The 25,071-nt window shown below is 37.5% G+C and overlaps 1 protein-coding gene across 3 annotated transcripts in view; it reads left to right on the top strand.

Annotated features, from left to right (window-relative positions):
• Positions 1-24,388, top strand: part of CEP295 (centrosomal protein 295) — a 43,359-nt gene extending 18,971 nt beyond the window's left edge. For all 3 annotated transcript variants that reach the window (XM_082069483.1, XM_082069485.1, XM_082069484.1), the window contains exons 11-28: positions 1,202-1,299; positions 2,813-3,025; positions 3,843-3,940; positions 4,067-5,033; positions 5,979-6,150; positions 6,317-6,469; positions 11,476-11,582; positions 12,412-12,550; positions 14,077-14,310; positions 15,628-15,785; positions 16,024-16,180; positions 18,138-18,748; positions 19,507-19,680; positions 20,905-21,022; positions 21,818-22,021; positions 22,536-22,644; positions 23,116-23,215; positions 24,056-24,388. In XM_082069483.1, coding sequence (XP_081925609.1) covers positions 1,202-1,299; positions 2,813-3,025; positions 3,843-3,940; positions 4,067-5,033; positions 5,979-6,150; positions 6,317-6,469; positions 11,476-11,582; positions 12,412-12,550; positions 14,077-14,310; positions 15,628-15,785; positions 16,024-16,180; positions 18,138-18,748; positions 19,507-19,680; positions 20,905-21,022; positions 21,818-22,021; positions 22,536-22,644; positions 23,116-23,215; positions 24,056-24,103 — 3,860 coding nt within the window. In that variant the 3' untranslated portion in view covers positions 24,104-24,388. The remainder of the gene's footprint in view (positions 1-1,201; positions 1,300-2,812; positions 3,026-3,842; positions 3,941-4,066; positions 5,034-5,978; positions 6,151-6,316; positions 6,470-11,475; positions 11,583-12,411; positions 12,551-14,076; positions 14,311-15,627; positions 15,786-16,023; positions 16,181-18,137; positions 18,749-19,506; positions 19,681-20,904; positions 21,023-21,817; positions 22,022-22,535; positions 22,645-23,115; positions 23,216-24,055) is intronic.
• The last annotated feature ends 683 nt before the right edge of the window (positions 24,389-25,071 follow it).

Below are 25,071 nucleotides of genomic sequence, written 5' to 3'. Positions count from 1 at the left end.
ATGCTTCAAAGGTTCACAGCTGGAGACGCACAAGACAAGCATGAGCTGATGCATCTGAAATCATGGGGGCTTTTTTCTGCTTCTAGGCACCATTCTGAAAAGCTGCTTTTTTAAAACTGGAATTTATAGCAATTAGACATTCCATTTGTTTGGTGGCCAAACCATTTTTGGGTTACTTTCCATTTCTATTCTTTGTGCTGTTTTAACTTTGCTAGTGCTGAAGTTGGTAAACTTGTATGCTAAGTGGAGTTTCTGAAGTCTATTAAAGTGATTAAGTTGTGGTGGTGTTTGTTTGGGTTTTTTTATTGCTTTCATATAGGGTGCTTGTTTTTTTAAAATGAGATCAAGACATATAGTTCAGTCATGTACATGGATACACCAGCATAATTGCTGGGGGTTGGGGAGTGCAGCATGGTTGAAAACATGCCTTTGGGGAAACTATGCTGCTATTTTAGGTTGGTAGTACACAATGAAAAGTTGCTTTTTGTGCATTAGTCAACCGTTAGATCATTTGCCCAGAGAGTGTTAGTTTTATACCCTCTTTATTCTGAGAGGTTAATGTGTGGTTTTTTTATTCCTCAAGATGATCTTGCTATTAGGCTACCAAGTAATCTGGGTAGAAGCAATCTCCTGTCCTGCTGGAGCTGAGCCGTTACTGTCGCAACTGGGATGGACAAACAACATAGACAAAGTTCTTCTTAAGTACAAACAGCAGTCTCCATTTATAGCCACAAACGCTTTTGTTATATAGTGTTTGCCAGCTCAAGAGCCTTTTTGCTATTGTTTACAGGCTGCAATAGTAACATATTTTGCTAATACCCTTCTTTCTCACGGGTATGCCTTAATATCTCTGGATACTCCTTTACTCCTCTACCCTTTCTCACGGGTAGACCTTAATATCTTCAAGGCTAATCTTTGTTCCCATATCCTCCATCAGGGAATCCACATACCCAGCACAGTTCCCCACACGTTACTATATTCTCAAGAAAGCCGTGCTAAAAGGCCATTAAGGGCTTAAATAATACAAAAAACTGATTTTCCAGCTTAGGAGGACAGGCAGAGTAGTGGGACGGCGGTGGTAATCTTTTCAAGAGCAGCTTATTAATTTTGTTCAGAGAGGTTGCAAAGCTGTAAAGCAAGATGTAAAGAAGATCCAAGGCCCTTTCAGACTACAATTACAGTTAAATAACTTGTATTTTAGACTCTGTGGAAAATACAGTCACAGCTGAAAATTCAGTTCTAATTCATCCTCAAGAGCAAGCAGCTAAAATTAGAATGGAACAGGCAAGACAAAAGTGGGTAAGTGTGTGTATGTTTATTCCTATCTCAGTTATGATGTAAAAAAATTATTTACAAAAGACTTTAAAATGCTTTAGGTTATAAAGCAGCCATAGATGCTTTTAACATACTTTTAGCAAATAAACCTTGACTACAAGTTTTCCTACACTTCAACTCTTTGTATTAATTTTTCGAAAGTGAGCTGGAATTTAGAATAGAGTGGAAAAACCCAGTTTCTTAAAATGGAACAGGTGCTATAGACAAGGATGCCATTCTCTGATTAAATAAAGAATCTCAATTGTAGATTAATAGCTTTGCTTTAGGGAGGATGTAATCAACAATACACAACTCTCTGAAAACTTTACTAACCCTGTGTAAGTTCTGTGGAATTGTGTTTAGAGTGACAGGAAAAGCTTACAAACCTTGACTGTTTTGGTTTCTGTGGGTTGTTTGGTTTTTTTCATTAACCAGGAAACAAATTCAGAAGTTCTTTAGTGTGTATGAGAATGCTACATTTATTGTATTTAGAAAATAATAACTCTGTGTATTATTTCATTATATGCATCATGTATATATTCCGTTATAATTTTTTTTGTTGTATCCTTAGAGACCTACTGGCTATTATGTGGTGGTTTATCAATTAAAGAAAAAGAAAGTTGAAAATTGTGTCTTAGTGCAGCCTTAAATTGTATAGTTAAAGTTTAGAAAATCAGGAAAAAAAAAGTCAAAATAATAATAATGTTTTAGGAAAAAAAAAGGCATCGGATCCTCTGTGAAAGTGTGATTACTTTCTGTAACATTCATTTTCTCCCACTTTGCACTTGCCGAGATGTATATATTGTTATTCCACTTGGACTGTTCTCATGTCGAGGTTTTTCTCAGGTTGCTCTTCCCGACATCCCCATTCAGACTGTCTCATGAAAGACTCTTTTCCATTTCATCTTTGCCAGTACTTTGAAATTTTTCTTCATTTCCATTCTAAAAATATATATGCTGTTTCTACGTGTGGTTCTAAGTGATTTGTAACTGATAGGTACATGGAAAGATAGTAAAAATAAACAATACACTTCAGAGGTTTATTAAGTTCTTTTAAAGTGGTTATTAGCTATTTCAGAAGTTTTGGAAGGCTTGAATTAACATTTAAATGTATTGAACTCTTGATGGAGAGCTCTATAAAATGCAAAATAGATTTCTGAATTCAGTTTAAGAAAAGGGCTTCTTTTGCAGTCCCTGAGAAAGTATAATGTATCTTGAACCGTTAGGTTCTGATTTTATCCATTCTGTTAATTTGAGAAGAGATAATAGTGCAATAGTAAATGGATCCAGGTACTATTAGAAGTATCTAGCCAGTAAACGGAAATTATTCTTGTAAACTTTGGAACATTTTTTAAAGGCCTCTTACAGTTCAGTAATGCCTGTCACAAGTAATAAAACTTGCATTGTAACTTGAAACAAAGTTTTGTGTATGGTGGTGTTTGTGAGGGGTCTTTGTCATTCAGTTCTGGAAATTCACTCTCGTTTTTCTTCTCAACAGAATGAGCAAATTGAGCAACAGAAACAGGAACAGCTGGCCTTGCTTAAACAAATTGAAGAAGAGAAAGCATGTTTGGAAGATGCTTCTCTGAAGATCCAAATGCAAAACTGTTTGGAGGAGGCTAAGAAAAAAAAAGAGGAGAAAGACCAAGGTCAACTGGTACAAAGCCACAGTATTCCTCCTACAGATCAGCAGAACAAAGTGGAACATGAGGTAAAGAATTGTAGAAAATCTTGTGTAGTTTAAATTATCTTGATTATAAACATCAAGAGCACCATCTGCCAGTTTTAAATTATGTCAGTCAAGACAATCAGTTTTTATTTCTTAGGCTGTGAATCAGACATTTGTACATATAAAAGCTTCCTTTTGTCTAATGTAGAAGCTTTTATTTCATACGATATCACTGGACTTTGTATATTGGATTATCTTTGCATAGTCCCCGGGGCAGCATATCTGTTTAAAATACCTGTTAGTAAAATCTGATTACAGTCATGTAATGGTTATGCATGTACACATATCCTTTTTCAAGAAGAAAAAGAATCTTTGGGGGGAAAAAAAGACAAGAAAAACCCCACCTCTGTGTTTTTGTCTGTCTGCATCTCAAACAGCTACTTAAAGGAGTGGAATTTATTGAAGATGTTGAAGTAATCTTTCTTTAAAATCTTGAATCATTTGCACAACCTGTACTCTTCTGAGAACCTGATTGCTTTGAAAAGGCAGATCTGTTGGATCATTGCTCCCTGAGTTTGCTCCTGGGTACATTTACCTCTTTGAGCTAGGCTGCTGTAAGCACCATTGACTTTGACGGTGTGTGCTCGACTTGCCAAGAGAGACCGTAGCTGTGGGCCATCTGTTCCAGAAACTGCTTTAGCTTCATTGCCTCGGGCTGAAATCTCACAGACTTCAAACAGTGGTACAGAGTGCCTTCTGTAAACTTAGGAGATAGAACATACAGTTTAAGGTTGTTGCTTTAATAGTTTTCTGTGAGTTATTTGTATATGTGTACTTAAAATTATCTCATTTTTATTAGACTGGAGATGCTACTGTGTCAGAAACCAGGAGTACTAGAGAAGACAAGCGTTTACAGAGGCTTCGTAATTATCAACAGTACCTTCTACGGCAAAATAGGTAAATTCCTTTATGAAATGGGAGTCTGAGTTGCCTGTTTCAAAATAATTTCAATTGCTTTGATTATTGAAATTGATGTTTATCTTTGCATTACTGTAGAAAGATTCATGTTTTCCTTCTGTTAAGGCTGCTCAGACAGATCATTGATGAAGAAACTAGACATAATCTACAGGAGTATCAGAATAAACTGAAGCAAAGATACTTGTTTACTTCTGCAACACCTCCGAGCTCTGTGGAAACAAAATCAATTAATTTAAAGCCTGTCTCAGAACCACTTACACAGAGGCAAGGAGTGCAACCAACACAGTACCAGTCGTCTGAACAGGTTCGGGGACAAGAATATGCACAGTCACTACCCATGTTTTCAGGAACATTGCGTACATTGGAAAAAACATCCTCACAGGAACGTGAAAAGCAAATACATAACGTTTGTCCTAGTAGACATGTGCAGATTTTAGAAAAATCAAAATTGAAGCATGGAGAGTTTCGTTTGCCATCACAACCGGAAGCACGAGCGCAACATGTTACATTTGTTTTGCCTGCAGAAGATTCCTTTGAGCCTTCAGAAACAGTGCACCGTGAAGAGTCATCTCAGAATATGTCTAACCACCAAACAGAGTCAGAAGCTGGAGAAGAGCCTCCACTTAAGACACCCCCTGTGCCATCAACAAAGGGATCTCCTCTAGTTCAGGCAGCCCCAGTAGATTCTTTGGCATATCAGCAGGGATCTGTAGGGAGCACCATCAAAACAAGCCTTGAACAACCTCTCAATCTTTCTCAACCTGTGACTTTATCTCATGAAGAATCTAAAGCCCAAGGTGTTGAAGAATTATCATTATCAAAAACTGGAGATGCAGCTTTGTTGAACTATTCTGGTATACTGAATTTAAGGGACAGAGTGTTGGCCTCATCAGAAAGCATTCAAGCTCAGCAAAAGTATTTGAAAGAATTGCAAGAGCAGCTTGATGCACAAAGAGAAGCTCTTCTTTCTAGGCAGAAAATACAAGAACAACTGCTTTTAGAGAAGCAAGATAAATTGAAGGAACAGATGCAGAGACAGCAAGAGGCTTTGAAAAAATTTCTGAACAAGCAGGTAAGTTTTATAAATGCTTTGCATGGGGACTCATCTAGTAGGTGAGTCAAACTTAGGAGTAAATGCTACCAATTAGCGAAGAATCCCATGGAGTGTTGGTAGTTTTAGGTGATTTACCATGATGAAAATTTTAATTAGGATTTGTGATTTGTAATCAGTGTTTCTTTTCTGTAAGCCCCAAGAGTGCTCTTTTGTTTGGTCTACAGAAGTAGTGTGAACTTCTGTGCTTGGTCTCTGAACATAATGCCTATTGAAACAGTTATATTGTCTGAAATATCTGCAGGTATAGTTGTCTTGAGCTCTAGAAATGTGTATGTGTAAAATGGCTCTTGTATAAAAAATACTTCAGCAGTACCTCAAAGGATATTGTAAGCATTTTGAATAGATTATTTTTTAAAGTTTGTCTTTTTATGTGTACGTGCTAGGAAATTGGTTTGGCAGCTGCACTCTTGACTTGTAATTTTGCTTGGGTTTGAATAGCAGAAGAAAAAGCAAAGTTTACTTTTGAGTTTCTGAAGAATCTCCTTTTGCCCTTTAAAAAAAACCCCAAAACCAAAAACAAAATCAAAAGCCGTCTTAGAAAAATAACTGTTGTCTGAGTCCAACAGCTAAAATTCCTGAATTCAAGAGCTGGAAAACTAAAAGCAGACTTTTCAGGAATAGTTCCTGTTCAAAATGCTGAGTATTCTGATGTGATTTAACAAAGGCCTTGAAAATGTAAACAACTATATTTTAGCACATTAGGTTTGTAGAGCTGAATAAAATACATATATATCCAGATGTTTTTGGAAGCTAAGCAAGTCGGTCCAATATCTTGCATATTTGAACTGCTTCTGCAGAGTGCTCAGTATTGTCCTGCATGGAATACACGCACAAGAAAATGCTAGTTTGATAAATGAGCTTAAATATAATATTATATACAGTTGCTTCCCCCTTCCCTCTAAGGTGAGACGTAACTGCACAAATGAAGAAATGACAGAGGCACAAAAGCCTGACTGGATTAATAGGACTGACTTTTTCCAAGTCTCAGAAAACTACCAACAAGACAATTGTGGCAGGAGTAAATTTCACAGAAGTGAAATGACTTCACGGTGCATCAGTCCAGCTGAGCAAAGTGGTAAGGCTGTGTAGTATTTTTCATTATTTTTCTCTTTTTGTTGCTGAGATGGAGTTCTCTTCCACCTCCCCAAGTTAACTTTATACACACACACACACACACACACACACACACACACACACACATATATATATATAAGTTAAACATGCAAAACTTTGTTTTTCAGAACAGTCTGAGAATGTTCTTTGGCGAGAACGAAGATGGAGATCTTCCAAACCACCTGTGACAAAAGTCAAGTTAGGGCTCGATTTGGAACAACATGAACTTAGTGTTATACCAGAGGTAGACACATCAAAGAGCTTCAACATTTCTTTTGCAGGTAAAGTGTATATATATACGTGGTTATAAATATATAATAAATACTGCTGTTCATGAGAACTACAGATTGGAGGAACTAATATTTTCTGAAGAGTATTTGAGAGTCTTGATTATGAAATAATATCTGATACTGTTCCCTTTTATAAGGTATAATTTATATACTAGCAAATTGAGTTATAGTTGAAACAAGCTTATCCCATCAGTGTTTGACTAGAAAAATATAATTGAAACAAAAATTCACCAAGAAAAGAAAATTCACCAGAATTCCATGACTTAAGTTCCCTGTTGATTTTTCTGTTGGACAGGGTCTATGTTAGTAGACAACTGTACAGGAATTGTAAGGAGCACAACTGGAGTTGATGGAATGTGTCTACAGGTTTAGGTTTTGAGCAGACCAAGAAAATGAGTGTCAAATCTTTTAAATATGGATTTAGTATAAAGTTTCTACAGAAATTTTTAGACCATATATTAGTTTTTTTCAATTACGAAACACTCTTTGTAAAAAATTCCAAGATTCATCTTGATTCATCTTGAGCAAAATAATGAAATAATGAAATACTTCATTCGAACAGTTGATATGAGACATTTTTGCATAAAAGAAAAGTAATTAATGTGGGTGCTTGGGTTTGCAGCTGTGTCAGGTGGGAACCTGGTTTGAGCAGACCAGGGGTGTGCCTGATTCAGTACCCAGTGATTCCTGGGATTCACACTGTGCCTTGAATTCACACTGTTTATTTAAAGAGAACCCTGGGGTGGTGACATGCTGCAAATATCAATGTCCACTGAAAATGAGTGTGTATTGTTTAAAAATACAGTTGAGATTAAAAAACAGAAGGCTGGGTGTTAGCTCAAAGACACAACTTTGAAAGAATTGTCTGTTATGACAGAAGTAAAAATACTGCAATTGTAGAATCATAGAATCGTTTGGGTTGGAAAAGACCTTTGAGGTTATTGAGTTCAGCCATTAATGTAACACTGCCAAGTGCACAACTAAACCATGTCCCTAAGAACCTCATCTACACGTATTTATTAAGCAGCTGCAGGGATGGTGACTCCACCACTTCCCTGGGCAGCCTGTTCCAATGCCTGACAAGCCCTTCCTGGAATACATTTTTCCTGATATCCAATCTAAACCTCCTTTAGCACAACTTGAGGCCATTTCCTCTTGTCCTATCATTTGCTACTCAGGAGAATAGACCAACCCCCTCCATGCTACAACCTCCTTTCAGGCAGTTGCAGACAGTGATAAGGTCTCCCCTCAGCCTCCTTTTCTCCAGGCTGAACAGCCTCAGTTCCATCAGCCGCTCCTCATCAGAATTGTGCTCCAGACTCCTCAGCAGCCTTGTTGCCCTTCTCTGAACTCAGTCTGGCACCTCAGCGTCTGTCTTGGAGTGAGGGGCCCAAAACTGAACAGAGGATTTGAGGTGGATGTAATGTAAGAATTACTTTCATTCTGATCTTTTCTGTTCATCTGCGAAGAGCTTGTATTAGACATCACACCTTTGAGGATGGGCTGTGTCCATGTGTCGCAAAGTCTGATCCATAAATTAAACCAAATTGTTTTCCTTATGAAAAAAACCACCTGTTTTTCTTATAATGTGGTTTGTGAATGTTCAAAATAATTTTCTTACAAGATTGTTGAAGCCTGCTAAGCATGTTATGGGTAGCCTGACTGCCTTATAAAAGGACAAAGGTGATTAGTCTTAAGTAAACAAAGCAAGTGGGTTATTAAGAAGTTTTTCTAGAGATTGGACTAACAAGTGGATGTCAAGGTTTTTAATTCCTACTGTTTTTCCCTGCCTTTACAAATTCAACGTTTCTCTCTGGTCTTGGAATAATGTTAACTGAAAGGCTCCAGTACTTTCAGTTATAATGCACTTGCTTCTCTTCAAATTTCCTGCAGATTGAAATGCAGTTTATTGTTGCTATCATTGAAAATGCTGTGCCTGACTTGTTACACAAAGTTTGTGAAACCTCGACTAAAGCAACTTGAAGCTTATTGCAAGATGTCAGCATCTTGTGGCCCAGTACAGTTTTTAGTAGCCATCTAAAATAAATACATTACTAGATCTGCAAAGGAGTTTCCAGCAACTTCGCTGCCTTGTATGTGCATCTTTATGTGCAATATGCAGTGTGCTTCTCCTGGGTTTGCTAGAAATGTCACCACTGCCCCAAATCTTAAGATAACTTTTCATTTAGTTTATGTTGAGACATCCTTTTCAATTCAATCAGTATTTACTAGAAATTTGTTTTCAATATGTGCATATAAGCTCATTATCTTTCAACTGCTTCATTTAATTCTCAGAATATGCTTTTTGAAATATATCTATATTTAAGCTTAAATTATCATTAAATAATTTTCTCTTTTTTAACAACATTTGGATAAAAGGCTTGTATTTTTCTGACTAAATTATAGAATCATTGCTAGAACATTAACCAATTCATATGAAATATCTTAGTGTAGTGCTTTTTACATTAGTGAGTATTATATATGAACAGTGAAATGATTTATATAAGAGGATTAGAAAACTTCATGTGAACATCTCTATTTATTAAAAAAAGCAAAGCTTTCTGTGATTATGTTTTTAAGAGGATTGCCCTGAGCAGTTCAACTGCCAAAACTATCAGCAGTATCTTTGTAACAGGAAGGCTGTGCAGCACTATTATTTTGGAGAAAGGAGAGAAGAATTAAAAAACCCTCCTTTATGAGACACCAAAGGATAAAGGATATTAATGTAACAAAGTCATGAGATATGAGAATGTTGTATTTTTAATTAAATAATTTGGTTTATAGCATGAAATTGCTACTGTTCATTCCTTATATTAATATCACAAGAACAGTGCAGGTTATTACAGTATTATAATGAAAAACTTGTAGCATAGCTCTCCGTAGAATTTATATACAAGAGAGTATTAACTGCTTCAGTCTCATCTGATATGTATCCTAAATTACTACCTGTCACACTGGTATTTTGTAGAAAGTACAATCATTTCTCTCAGAAAAATAATCTTATGTAAAGGTACCAGGAAATGGAGAATTCTTCAGTAGTTTGTTCCAGCATTTTATTTTTTACCAAATTGTGAAATAAATGGTTTATTTCCAGTTTCTAAATGTCTAACAGACATTTCTAGCCACTGCTTCTTATTACTTTCTTTGAGTTTAGAAATCTTTTGGATTGTGCATTTCTTTTTCCTCCTATGGAGATATTTAAATACCAAGAGATGATATGATTGCAGTTTTCATGCTGGTTCAAGGAATTTTCTTCAAGGCCTCGTTCATTTTCAGGATGCTCTGTCTCCTATATGCTACTCCAAAGAAAAAGAGCAAAACTGCTGTGTCTCACAACTGCCACATCCAGCCAAGGAGCTTGTTGCCACCTTGGTCCCACCTTGTTCTACTCAAACCTTAAAAGTTATCTTTCCTGTCAACCCGAAGACCTTTGTCTCATACATATAGAAAAGGGATTGGAAACTAGTGTTCTGTGCTCTTTTATTTATAGTTTTATCTATATTGGAACAGAGTTAACAGACCTAGCTCTGCAGGAGTCCGAGGTATTGTGTTTCTCTACCATTCTTCCACCCTTCATATTATTTGCAAATTCTCTTGCCAACGGCTCCATTCAGTTACCAATCAAAATGTCATAAATGATCAGGATCAAGCCTGCTAGAACTTTCTGGAGAATTTGTGAGTGGAGAGGAAAGAAGCCGTTTGAGAATTTCTTTACCATTTATTTTGAGATCAGTCAGTTAGCATTTAATGTAATAATATAGTTTCTTTTAACCCAAATAAGCATATTTTCGATCTATTTCCTTTCATGTCTTTTACTTTCTCCTAGAAGACTACTTGATGATAGCGGCTATAGAAAACCTTAGATTGTTTTGTTTTGTTTTCCCTTCCCTGAAATGAGTTTCTAAATGTTTCATATGGATTCAGATACATAAATATCACATCATATAGATACTTTACTGATGTTGCCTCACTGGTAAATCTCTTCCCCCCTTTTTTTGTATAGTAAAGTAAGTGGAACAACTGTACTTCATCTCCCAGTGAGACACTGAGTTTCAATTTATACAGGTTACAAACTAGTGTTAGGATTCACAAAATGTTACAGTATCTGCTTAAGTATAGAGCCTTACAAATGCTGGGGGTTTGAAATGCCTCTGTCACCAGCAGCCCTTGTAGAATCAGGAGAAAACACACCCACTGAACTTGTACTGTTTAATTTCAGTTTGATATTTAGCACTTCTTTCTTGAAAATTATTACTGGAAATTAGAATATTTGTTTTAGAATTGTTTGTTTGGCAGTTAATTTACAATCTTAGAATTGTCACACTTCGAAGGTGCTTGTCAGCACTGAATACAGCAATCGCATTATTCTGGTGCTGCTGTAGTGGTGGTGCTTTTGTATAGATACTGATCTTACTTATTTTTATGTGTAAGAGTATGATGGCAAAGGTGATTCAGTTCTGTGGTAGTAGTCAGGCTATAATTAATTATTAATTAGTTAATTAATAATTAATTCATTGATTCTGATTTTTCTCATCTCCTTTGTCCTGGTTTGCCGCCTTGCTTTAAACCTTGACACCTTATTATAGAATGTCTGTTTTTCTTTGTAGTCATTGTAATAGTAGAGGACAAAAGATTCCTCCCACCCCAATTAAATGGTTGTAGTAACTCTAGCAAAGCCATGTTTCATTCTGCAAAGCCAAAGCATGAATTTCTAGCTTCTGCTTGCTCTGCAGAGTGCTGTCATGCTAGTTAAGACATTTTACGAAGGCTGGTCAAGGAGAACTGCTGGTTACCAATTAAATTGGCGGTACAGTGGAGCAGAAATTGTGTTGCAGGTGAGAAGAAAGTGGTAAAGATGTGCAAATTGGTGCCCTGTTAGTGAGAACAGGAGCAGCAGAGTATTGCTGCCATCTGGTGCTCAAAACAAATTGCGAACCATGAACTATAATAGAAAGTGGTTTTCTGTTCCTTATTGCTTCTGTTACATTTGTGTTCAGCCCAGTCCCAGGATTCTCACGTGGTTCAAGATTCACCACTTCTTGCTGCTGAAATTGAAGAGGGAGTTACAACGCGTTCTGGACTATCATCCAAGCTCAATAATACGGTTAGTCATCTCAAAATAACCATATAAATTCACTTACTCTTTATTTTGTGAAGAAATCTTTCTATCCCATATTGGGTGGCTAAGACTGGTTGCAGTATTTTAGAGGCAACAGTACGACAAACACTAAGTAAAGAGAGGTAATCTCTGCAATGGAACTACTGGCTGTATTCCCGCAGGACTCTGCTGCTTCTCTTTGCTGCCAGGACACACTGTGCACAGTTTAACTTGGAGTTTGGAAAGAAATGTTCACATCTAATCCTTCAAAATTTGAAAGTACAAGAACCCTCATTCTATGTTTTGTGACTTTGTACAGCTTACCTCACATTTAAGGAAGATAATATTTTAGGATATTTTGTATTTTTTTTTTTTGTATGTAAAAGGCTCAGTCTTGCAAGTACATGTAAAACATGTAAAATTCCTGAGTTTTTCATGTATTCCATATATGTCCCTCTGAGATCCACAATTAGTAGAAATGGGTCTGTGATGAGAAATAGCCAAATCTGACCACCAGAAGATAAGACAATCTTCCAGGTGTCATGATTTGTATGCAGTTCTGAGAGGCTTTATAACTGTGTGTGTGTGTGTGTGTGTGTGTGTGTGTGTGTGTGTGTGTGTGTGTGTGTGTGTTGGGGGGTGTTTGGGGGGTGATGTGTCTGGGCCATTGGGTGTGAGTGTTCTGTACTGAGCACTGATGAATCTGTATTTGCCTGACTGTGCAAACACATGAAGGCTTCTACACTTGAACTGAGCTCAGAGTAAAATGTGTGGTTGTAAAGCTATAATTATGGACATCCAGATACGTGGTAACAGGTGTGTTATTTCATCCTAGGAAGTACTTTCTAAAGTAGAATCCACGCCCTTAGGTTCAGAGGCTTTCATGCAAGGAAAACCCTGTGACTTATCTTCAACAATTTCCACTGGAAGCCTTTCGACTAGTGAAACATTGGACGTAAGCCCTGGTGATACTGGTAGGTGTTTGGTTTTTGTTGTTGTTCTTGTGAAAGGAAAATTGGGTATTTTCTTTATAGCAGAATGGGTCTAACTCACTGGACATACGTTATTCTGAAATAGGCTAATGTGGAACCTCACTTAAGAATGACTAATATGTCTTAGAGTTGAGTGTAACCAAAATACCTCATTGTGGGCTCATGATGTTTTTACTTTTATAATAATTTAACCTTATAATCTGTCAGCTTTGGACAAGGGTATTTTGAATTCTATTAAGCAACTTGAACACTCGCAGTTTTTTCAGTGGCAAATTAAAAAAATTATCCCCAAATGATAAACTGATACATATCATAGATTGTTATAGAGCTGTGATTGTTGTCTTGCTGTTAAGAGAATTGTACCAATATGTGCTTGTCACCATACTATTTCTTAATAACATATTTGCAAAAATGTCATTTGAATACCATATTGAGTTTTAATAGTTTTCTGGAAGATATCTGTTCATATTTTTTGCTTGCACTCTACCTCTTGCTTTTAAGTTACTTTTTCTTAAAACTAAAAATAATTCCTTTATAATAAGTAGTTGCTTCTCTTTATACTGACATTTTAACTTGTGAACATGGGAAATGATAGTGACTCGTGGATTTATATAGTATAAGACTTAATATTGTGTTAATCTGATACATCTGATCTTGTAAACAACCACATGTATATGAGTTAGTCCATATTTATAAATCAATTTTTGAAGATTACAGTTTTTGAGCCACCGAAATCTCAGGCTTTATTTTAGCCCTAATGTTCTAAACTGCTAAGTGGCATTTTGAGTAATAAACTTCATAACTCATGTGACAAATCTGTGTTTTATTGACATAAGAAAGCTAAGGCAAATTCTAAGATTGGTAGTAGCTTTTCTAATTTTTTTTAGTTGTGGAAGAAAAGTACCAAAGGTTTCGGTTACTCAGCTACACGAATAAGTTTTTCAAGTCTAGTTTTATCTTCACTATACACTTGGTTCTTAGTAATGACTTTTTCTGACAGCTGTGTGCGATTCCACTGCAAGCATATAGACAAAGAGGGGTTCGTGCGCTAACTAGGAAACCCATTTGGGTTTCCTTGATTCCCTCAGATTTCTTGTTTTAGTATTAGGCAATTTCGATTTATGCAGGAATGAAACTATTGCCCAATGTCATAAAGAAATTCAAGGGATAAGGATTATCTCACATTAAAGGATTGTCAAAATTATATGTGATATGAAAGGAAAATGTTAGCTAGTATAAAATAACAGTATGTATTCTTTACTGATGTTATTGTTTTAGTCTTTCCTAAAAGTGCTAAGCTGTACTGACTGCTACCTAATTAGATATTATCAGCTTGTATTTGTGGAGATTTGAGGTACAGTTTGTGGGAGCATTGACAGGAAACAGTTAAAGAAACAAAACCCCAGAGCTCTTTACAAATATTTCAGGATATTGAGCAGTGTCTTTTCAGATGATTTCATGTAAGTGGTTTGTATGCAAAACTGTGAACATTTATCTTACTCTTTCAGGATTGTCTTCTGATAGTATGGAAGATAGAATTTTGAGAAAAACAGCAAGACATCCTTGGAACTCCTCGCTGCCTTTTACTGTGCGGCAGAGGCAAGAGAATTTGTCTGGAGCATCTGGAACTTGGTTGCCTGACGGAGAGGTGTATCATTATAAAGGAAATCAGAGACAGCAGGGGCTGGGGAAACGTACTGGAGACTTGGACTCTGGCTCAGAGGACAATACATGTTTTCAAGGTATGTGCCATTAGAGAACTTTTGTGCTGCACTCTCATCACAGAATGAGGAGGAGCTTATTTGATGTTATGTGTTAGTTTATATTATTTAGATTCAGCTTATGTTTTAAAGTCAGTAAGGATTCTACATGTGAGAACTTTGCTTTGATGTTCTTCATGCTTTTCTTTATGTAAATGTCCACACAACATAGTATAGTGCAAAAAAACCCCAAAACAGTCTGATCGGGTATCTACCTGATCATAGTCTAGTTCTGTGCACCTTCCTGCTACCATGGCCAGGCTGTTTGTTATCTGTACCAATTTTATCACTTATTTATGCACAACTTTTGCTTCAGGAAGGTAGAGTCAGTAATATTTAATACTTTGTTATTCACGCAGGGTCACATGTTGACGAAACACTGATTACCAGACTGGTGGGAGTTCTGTGCTCTCTCGAAAGATGTAATGATTCATGAAAAGAAGAACATCTTTATTAGCTGTCATGAAGCTAGCCCTAGTATTTTAATTTGAACTGCTTCCTCCTGGAATATTTGAAAACCTAGAATCAGAGAATTAATCTAGACCATTTCTGTGATCCAAATTCTCTTTCCTGCTCACAGCAGAGCCAACTTAGACAAGGTTGCTTAAGACCCTGTCCAGGCAACTTCTGAATATCTCCAAGGACAGAGGCGACGTTTTAACAACTTTTTTATTTTTTTCTCCCTTTTTTTCAATTGTATTTAACCAGAATTTCCTGTGTTCCATCTTGCATCCGTTATCGCTTTCTTTCACTGAACACATTCAAGCAGACTGACTGCATCTCTGTATGGTCTCTTAGTATGCAGCACACAGCAGAGATTTCTGTGCTCTTCTCCCACACCCCCAAGCCCTTTCTTAAGAGTAACAAACTTGTGTCTTTGAACATCATGTGCTTCATCTTTCCTTTAATCATCCTTGTAGCTCTTCACTGGACTTGCTTCACTGTGTCGCTGGGTGTTTTGTACTGGGAAGCCCACAGAACTTCTGATGCAGTCTCACAAGTGCTGAACTGACAGCTTATGGATTTTAGCTTTTCATTAAAAAAAAAGAAGCGACAGTGGCGTAGCACTTCCTTGCTGCTTTTTTGTACTTGCATTGTTTCAGGGTGAAAGAATTGGATATCATAGTGGGTTTTTTGTTTATTTTTTTAATTTTTACAAGCTAGTATTTGTATACTTGCAGAATTCCATATGTTTTATTTACTGCATATAAAAGCAAGGTGTGATATGTCCATTGTTTTTTTTAGGGGAGGATGTTAAGGGGTGGCTGTTTGTTTTTAAAATAACTCCTTTTCTTACAGCTCCGGCAGCTGAACTTGATTTTCTTGAAACACAGAGACATTTGCTGAACTTTCATCACCAGCTCTTTCAGCCTTTGGAGCCAAGTCTTGACTTGGATAGTTCATCATCATCCAGTTCTCAATACAGAATTTTGCAAGACAGTAGAGAACTTAGCAAGGTACTACAGAAAATCTCTGATGGAGGAATACTTTGGCTTAAGATTTAAATGTATAATCCCTATACTGTCTTCTGTTTAGAAGAAACACAGTAATAATCTTTGATGTACTTAGAACTGGAAGTAGTTATGCTGATTATAGCAGAAATGTGATCTAAAAATCAAATATTACCTTTAACTTTTAACCTTCATATTTCTGAGAAAATGAATCTTAAATCAAGATTATTTTCTTTGTCACTAGACTTCAAAACTTTCAACAAAAAGCCAAGACATGTCTGCATTTGTAGAATTGAGCAACTCCAGTCTGAACATAGAAAGCAGCAGTCTGCCTTCTGCTCTTGAAACAAACAGGCCAAATGTTACAGCAGAAGAGTCTGTTAAAGAGCATTCTACCCTAGGTACGTACAGTACAGTCAGATCAATGATTTCCCAATCAACCCATTCCCAGCATGTAAATACAAACCCTTGAAGTGGATTTGCTGCGTTGAAACTGGGCAAGAACCTTCACTTATCTATCAGCCCTACTTCGAATGTCTTAACTCTGCTGCTGCTCTCACACACTGTCTTCTCCACCACACTTAATGGGTAGAACTCCTAAATTTCATAGAGTTCTTTATTTTCTCAGCAGTTATGACTTTAATACAAAAGCAGGCCTGTATATTCATGTCATTGTAATGGATATTGGGTTTCTTATTACTTGTGTAGTAATTATGATCCTAGTGAAGAAATATCAACTCTGGGTGAAACTGTCAGCCTAGGTACTTTTCCAAATATTTGTTCATGCATGTCTGTAATTTTTTAAATTTGAGAAAATTAAGGAAGTTCCATAAATTAATGAAAAATTTTTGAGGTATAGGGGTTAGAATGTCTCTGATATTACTTTTTCTATGATACATTGTGTTTTTCAACAAATCATTGAATTTTTGTTTTCCACTGTTAAGTCACACCAATAGTCATTCTGTACTGCGTGTTGAGATATTTGATCTGATTATAGAACTGCTTTATCTACAAAATAAAGGGGGGAAAGAAAAAGGAGGGAATAAACTGTTGTGTTACAGTGTAGTAATTAATTTACTAGATTAATGCTGCTTTAACTGCAGGTCATAGCAGGAAAAGTATTTTTTAATGTTTTGCAGTTGAATTTAAATTAACTTGATATTTCATGTATTCTAAGCAAGAAGACCAATCTCAAGTTCCATATGCATCTCGTAGTAGTCTAAATATTTCTGAAGCTCTTATTTACCAAGAATCAGATGTTTCATGATTTTAACGTGCTCCAACAGAAAGCTGAACAGTAACAGGAAACACAGCACAATATTTTAAGTAATAGATGTATTTATAATGTAAATGTTCCTGGTCAATTATCATTGTTTTTTGCATATATATGTATACACGTATAATTTTTGGAAACACACACAATTTATCGTTAAAGCTGCAAGCAGCTATTCTGTGTCCATTTTAGTTCTCTTTCCCTTTAGCTGGCAGATGCTGGTACCAAAAAAAAAGTAATAAAAAGTGCCATGAGAGGTTTACACTTTGAGACTGCCTGTGGTCACAGCAAATAGGATTTAGGAAACTCCCTTCTAACTTCAAACCATTCTATTTCTATATTGCTTACAGAAACAATCTTTGTGATTTAACTGGAACTACAAAATCTCCCCATCTCTTACATGTTTTTATAATCTTGAACCAATCATTCTATTACTCTTGTGCTTTAAAAGAGGGAAGAAATAACATAAGCAACCCTGTTGTTTGTTTGGCTGAAATGCTTCTCCAGTAGTTCAAATGTTGATACCTGATTTTTTTTCCCAGCCTCTTCTGGGAAAGAAATCTTGATGTGTATGTGTAGAGCCTAAGGGAAAGATAATTTAGGGTGCAATATTGTAGCTTACAGAAACAACAATCATTGTTCCAATTCAGATGTTTCCTTCTACTTTTAAGAGTTTATGCCCAAGTAATGGTGGTGTAGATTGTTTCCTTCCTTGTTTAGAGACTTTGTCCCAAAAGGTGACTCAAAGGGCTTTCATTGACAGAGTATAAATTGTAAATCCATTGACTTACAATGTAGTTATGTCATTAGCATGACAAAGTCTGTCCCTAAACATATTCTAAGAAGGAAAAAAAAAAAAGAGTGTTGTTTCTTGAAGTTGTTTTGTATACAGTGAAGCAATCGTTTTATGTATTGTTAATGGTATTACGCTAGAAGAAACTTAGACTTTTCTTAAATAAAATGTTTCTTCCTAGTTGCTGGACTTCTTATTATACACTACTAAAATTTTTCATTATGGACAGGCATTTAAAAGCTGGAATTCTGTTGTGTTAGCTGGAATTTTGACTTGATCCTTTTTGAAACAGGTTCTGAAGACTCTTTTCACCCACTGCAATTGGAATCTACCCTGAGTGACCACTGTCAGAGTGCTGATCAGCCAGTGGACCTCGATGCTGGAATTAAAAAATGGGGCAATGAGAACTGCATTTCATCTGCCAGAGAATATGAAGAACTGACAAAAACTATGGAACATATTAATCTCCAGTGTTCCATGGAAGATCAGCAAAATGAAAGTCTGAATCCACTGGAAGAGCAGAAATCATTTTATCTGCTGGATGCTCCACCAGGTACAGTGGATGAAACTTTCCCTAAACGCTTATTACAAGAGACTGTGAATTCTGAAAAATTACCTGTGGAGGCATTTGATGAGAAGTATGTGAAACTGCCTGAAAAACCAGTTCATGTACATGAAGCAAATAAAGCTGTGGAACTGGATTCTCAGTGCAATACAAATATAAAGGAGCCAGATCAAGGTTTTCCAGAAGTAAAAAAAGCTTCAGGGATTCCCAGAGGAACCAACTTGGAAGACACGGACATCCGTTTACAGGCTGTCATACAACAGAATGGTTCTTTCCTGGGAAGACATGAAGAACATTCTAAATCTGTGCCCAGAAGCTCGTGTCCTATTCCAGTCTGGGTGAGTTAGAAATTTCCCAAAGCAGTAATTTGTGCAGGTTTTTTTGTTGTTTGGGTTTTATTGTTCTCGCACTAAGCCCTTTACTATCTGAAAGCCTGGCAAATGTTGATTCTTACAATTCTAGTCTAAGACCTGCATGTTTCCTGGACTTCTGCCATTCTACTTCTTTCAGATGGTAGCACTGCAGTAATTAGCAGTAGCTAAACTGAGCTGGAGTTCCCATGGTTGCTGGAGGAGCTGTAGCGTCTCTATTGCATTTCCCTCAGCGTCAGTCACGATAACACGTGGCTGTGCTACGTGGCACAGTTACTTAGTGAACAGCCCCCTCCCCATTTAGAAGCCTGAAGGAGGTACGTAATTTAACCAGAGCATAAGGAAACTTGAGGAAACAGCTTTGATGTAGCTTTAAAGCAAAAAAAAAAAGGGTTGCTCTGGAACTAAGTAATTTAAACTTGAGGTGAGTGAAGAAGAGGTGGAGTTTTTGTTGTTGTTTGCTTATTTTTGGTTATTTGTTTTTGGGTTTTAAGGCTGGTAGATAAAATACTTTGCACTGGACTCAGGTTCCAGGGTTTGCACACCTCAATACCTCAGGCAAAGTGTTCTTTCTGCATTTCATTTATAGCGTGGGTATGAATTTTCTTTCTTCTACATGTTGAATGAGCCTCCTCTTTTGATAAGATAGCAGCTGTTCCTATTGCTGGAAATAGTGATATATATATTATTTTTTATAGTGATGTCTTGTATAATTTATTTTCCAGGAGACTGAGTCAGGGTGTGGTATTCTGGAAGAATCTGAGCTCACTCTGATAGGCTCAAATGACATCAGTCTGGCAGAATCAGACATTGAACATACTAACCAAGAGAAAATTAAAGAGGATGGAATCAATAAAGCAGCACGCATGGATCAGCCTGATTTTAATGTTTTTACTGAGGTGAGTCTTTCTTACCTAATGTAATTGTGCTTTTAAGTTAATGGTAGAAGGAGAGGCCTCACGGTAGCAGTTAATCCACTGTTGCAAAATGAGAGAATGTGAGGGTTGCCTGAGCTTAGTGAGTGACTGGATTATCTGGTTTTGCTGTTAAGTTTTGTGGACAGATCTAATGGAACTAATTGAAGTTAAGGCTATTCCTTAACATCACTACCTTGTCATATCAGAGCAAGTAGAGTTTGGGAAGACTTCTACTGAGAAACAGAAACATCTTGCCACTGTCTGCAAGACTAAGTTGTGTCCCATTACGTTGAAAACGTGAAGGAAGAGGGTAGGAGAAAACAAAAGCTACAAACTAAACAGGAGAAGAAAGGAAAAAAATCCCCTGCCTGGTGGATGGAGCTACACCAGGTCCACATAGCAGTTCTTGTTTTATGGGGAAAGTATGATCAGTTCGTTGTTCTGCTGTACTTCACTTGTCTATGGTCTGCTGTGTGCTTACATAAAGCAACCTTTCTCCAGAAACATCCCAGGCCAGGCTGGATGGGGCTCTGAGCAACCTATCTCGATGAAGATGTCCCTGCTTATGGCGGGGGGTTGGACTAGATGAGCTTTGAAGGTCCTTCCAACCCAAACTGTTTATGATTCTATAAAGCAAAGGCCATAAATTATAGAGGGACTAGTTTGTAATGAGAGAATAGTTTTGGTACTGAAGCAATGAAGTAGAACCAAGTAATGTGTGTTAGATTAATACTTTAGGTGAAATCATGTTTCAGTTGCAGGAGGCATCTAGAGAAGGTTGAAAAAGCGCCTGAAGTTGGGTCTTTATAAAGCAATTGAAACGTGGGCAGGGTGGAGGTTGGTGGCTGGACGTGCTTCTGCGGTGGGTGCTGCCTTCCCCGAGAACAGGGAGGAGAGTGATGGGGGAGAGAGAGAGAAAGAAAATCAGATCGGTTGAGATTAAATTAGGCAGCCCTGAACTAAGAACAAATCGGGATCTGGTGGGCAAAGGGTCTTTAATGGATTTATTTATTTATTTATTTATTTATTTTAAGTTTTAAAATGTTTTTTAGAAAGCAGCTTTTTAACACTTACTATGCAGATCATTTTCTGACGTGTTTCTTGCATCTTTTATTTGAATCTAGTCTACGCTAGTGGCACTGTACTATCGCTTTGTGCAAATTTGTGGCGTATTTTGTTTGCAATCACTGATTATTTTTGAAACAGGAGAGAGAATTTCTCCCGCTAGCTCCACATGTGGATTATTCGGTGTTGGCAAGTCCTGATGGTTCTTCGAAAGCCCAGAGTCCCAATGACAGTCACTTTCCATCACATCAGACGGCAGGTAATTATATGTGACTTCAATAAAGTGGAGATAGAGGAGGTCTTTATTTACAGTATTAAAATAATCAATAAATACACCTCTCCTTTGGAAAACATAGAACTGCTTTTACTTAGGCAAGTGCATCTTCCTGTTCAGGCCTGGTTTGGAGATCATTTGGCCCAGGCTTAAAATGTGTCTTATTGACAAGGAAGTCTTGACTTGGCTCTTCCTATGCCAGGCTGTCTCCAATGAGACTTTATAACTTTTACTGGTTTTATTGTGTTGTGTCTATTTAATTTTGAAAAATTCTGTGGTATTTTGTGATTTATTGTCATGTAGTTTATGCCCCATGTGTTTTGAGTTGGTTGGTTGGTTTTCCTGTCTGTCCCCAAGCTTTATAGCCAAAGAATGTATTTTTCCTATTCTGATGATAGTGTGGAACATCAGCAAAGTGGGGTTTTTTTGTCCAAAATGAACAGCAGTAACGCGAAAGACAGGAATTGACAGAATTTAACCATGTTAGGGACTTCTCAGGTCTTTAATACATTTTGAGGCATCAAGATGCTTTCAGTCTAGTGTTTATCACAGGATTTGCCTTGGCAGACCTGCTTGCAGGTATTAGATTCCACAGGTCTGAATTGCTGCTTGTTTTACAAGATTACTCATCATTCCTAATGTCATTTCCCTTGTGTGATTCACAAAAGTAGTCCAGCTCGGCATTTGAGGAGAGATGCATTGAAATGCATGACTTCTCTCCGTGAGCAATATCAGCTCTAGTAAGTGAGAAACATTCAGACCTGACCTTTTCTTTCACAGCGATGCGGCTGGAGTTTGTGTCTACACCAGGAAGTTTGCAAGAATCATTTTTAAAAAGAAAGAAGAACTTCATCCAGAAATCTCTGAAAAGAGTAGAAGAAATAAAAAATAAAGACAGAGAAAATGCAAAGCCAGAAGCCAGACAGTTTCAAAGAGGAAAGTCTGAGAAGTTAAGCAAGCGAAAGGAATCTATTCCTGCTTCTGGTAGGTTTATCTGGGGACAAGATTAGGTATCCTTTCAACTGCTGTTTTCTATTGAAGAATACATTTCACACTTGTTGCATCTTTGCTGTTGCAGACAAATATTCTTTAATTTGTTTTCTTAGGAATGCAGGGAGCTTTTTTTCCGCCACTGTCTGGCCACCTCTTGTTGTAAAGGCCCTTTATGAGACCTATTTTCACAGTCTGCCTACATGTTTGTGGTCATAGATCATTTCTTTGCAAACAATAGTTCTTTGATAAAGAACAACCACATTAAGTGAACTGATGCTTCTCTGTGTAAACGTGGAGCTGGACGTTGGCTGTTGAGAAGCACGACTGGCAACAGCCTAATGAGTGAGACTGAAGATTTGTTTCAACACAAGGTGTCATCTCCCTTGTGTCTGTTCTGTTAGCCTGTTTTTTTGTAGGGGCATTTAAAGATCTTTGAAGCCTCTCACACTTTTGAGTTAGCTGAACCAGAGATTTAAGCTATGCTTTGCTTTTTTTTTTTCCAAAGGAAAAAAAGGTGCAGTTGCCAATCAGTTGAAGAAAGTAGGAGAAGTGAAGGTGTCTTCTCCAGAAGACAGGCAAGCTGGAGAAACTGCAATGCATCAGCGTACTTCAAGGTATTGCATGAACACAAGTGGGAGGTTAAATTAAAAAAACAGAAGTAGTCCAGCTGTCCTGTGAAAGCTGCTGGTCAGTCAGAGCAACACCAGCGCGTTGGGACCGGGGATGTTGTGTTTGACCCCGGAACCTGCTGGAAATTCTCCCCGCGCTGGCAGTGAGAGCCAGGAGCGCAGCCTGCTCAGCTCCTGGTGTCCGCTCATGTGTGAAATTAGATTGAAGGTGAAACAAAGTTCAGAATTGTATATGGATGCTTAATGATAATACGCATATACAACTCCTAAGTAGGGTGCCAAAGGCAGCCAAAGAAGAATTTTAAGTGATTCTAGATTACTAAATACCTGGGTCCATTTTATTTTTTTAAATTTCTAACAATTGAGACAGTATAAACCTTTAAGCCTATTAACTGATTTCTGCTTTGCCACTTCACTTCCTGACAATAGGCACTTTTTTTTCCACTGTTTTGACAGACTTTGTAATCAACTTGCGGAAGTAAAAATCAGAAAGGAAGAAAAAACAAGGCAAGAAACTTATGCTAAAAACAGGGAAAAGGCAAAAGAGTTTCAAAAGGTAATAGTGTACTAGTGTCATCCTACCTGGTTAGTTCTCATGACTTCAGAGCTTCTAATCAAAGTAATTAAGACATAGTTCTGTGGTATGCGTACAACTGAAAGAGGCCATCAAACCAGTCTGGATTTCAAATGGTGCTACTGGCATATATCCCACTTCATTTCCTTGTCAGCACTATGACTGGGCTGGAATTTTCTCAAAAAGGATCTACTTCAGGCTGAATGTTTCTGGTGACTTTGAGTTGAGCAAAAAGGCTTTGAGGGACTCCAGCTGCTGGAAAGTCAACTGGGCCAAAGAAGGGTGGGGGTTTTATTAGTCCCAACTTGACTGAATTTCCATTAAGGTAGTCTCTTGTTTTCTGGCTTTGTTGCTACTGTAAGTAACACAAGATTGTGCCTTGCTGAGCACTCCTCAGCTTAAAAGCTGCAAAAATTCCATCTGCGTTTGCCTGCAGTTGGTCTAGAACAAGAGGACTCGGGTTGTTAATTCTCCCTGTCCCCTTGCTGGCCCTCAACCAGGAGGAATTACACACTTTATAAACCTGACAGGTTGAGGCTGCTCTGAGGGGCTCCAGGCTCAAATCCTGCCTTTAGCAGTGACCACCTGAGCGTGTTTGTGGTGGAATAAATCGCTCTTATTTTCTGTTAGTTATGGAAGTATAAAAAGAAGTGAAAAAAAGCTCACCTCCCCTGTGAAACCTGTGTTTTTTGGAGCAGTACTTCCACTCCTACTGATGTTCAGCCTAAACATGAGTAGTACCTCAGTTGTATCCACCTTACTACACTTTTTGCAGTCATTTAAGCTAGACTACTGTGATCTCATGGTTTGTTTGATTTGCAGAAAATGCTGGAAAAACTAAGAGCCAAGAAGACTTGGAAAGCACCGTGAGTGGCAGACTTGGAACACTTGTGTATTGGTACAATCCCAAGAGTAATGCAGACTTCATTAAGTGAATTGTGGAGCTGTATGTAAACAAGCTGTAGTACCCTGTTTTACTGAAATCCTGCAGAAGCAAATTAACCATTTTAATTGTGGTTTGCCCCAGATTGTGTACACTGACATTGTGAAAAGCCTTTACTTACATGTGTTGGGTGTTTGAAAGGGAGATCATACAATCTCTTTTAACATACCTGTATTAAACATTTTCAAATAAAGTTTTTTAAAATACTTGAATCCTCAGAGTATAAGACATTAATTTCTTCTAAAGCGCAAATTCTAACTTGTCCTTTGCATGATGTGATTTAAGATTTTAGGAAGTGAACTCCTGCAGCCAAGAGGGACATAGTTATGCACCTAAAGACAGAAAGAGAATAAAAACCTTACACTGCTACCACTTCCAAATGTGTTTCTTCTGTCCCAGCTTCCTCAGCTCCAATTCAGAGCCAAGTAATTATATTGTAACAGGGCAAATTCAAAGCAACTTTTGCAACCAAGTTCAATGTAGTGATGGGTAGGTGGAATAGCAGGGCAATTTCATTAAGGCTGGTCCTGTTCAAAATGCAGCAGAGAAAGTCTCCTCAATTTAGGGTTGCTTTCACTGATTGTTTTTTTCATTCCATGGTGCAGGTGCATGTGCTACAGTAGCAAAAGCAATTTGTTTCCCCCCTAGTAGCATAAGCCAAAACCAGCTTGCCAAACCATGCACCTGGATGAGGTGGAGGCTTTTTGCAATGCAAAATGAAGGGTATAGTATCTGTAGTCTCATATTCATCCTCAAGGTTCTCCAAGGGCTGAATGTGTGACTGAATATGCCTGTTCTCATAGTATGATCAGACTGAGCCTCCCCTTTGCTACCAGCAAGCTGTGATTTACTCACCTCTCCTTTGGTTGCATACAGTAGAACAGGAAATTACCCC

The sequence above is a fragment of the Streptopelia decaocto genome, assembly GCF_964273445.1.
Source record: "Streptopelia decaocto genome assembly, chromosome: 1".
In the NCBI taxonomy this organism is placed as follows: Eukaryota; Metazoa; Chordata; class Aves; order Columbiformes; family Columbidae; genus Streptopelia; species Streptopelia decaocto.
This window is presented reverse-complemented; position numbering and strand designations above follow the sequence as displayed.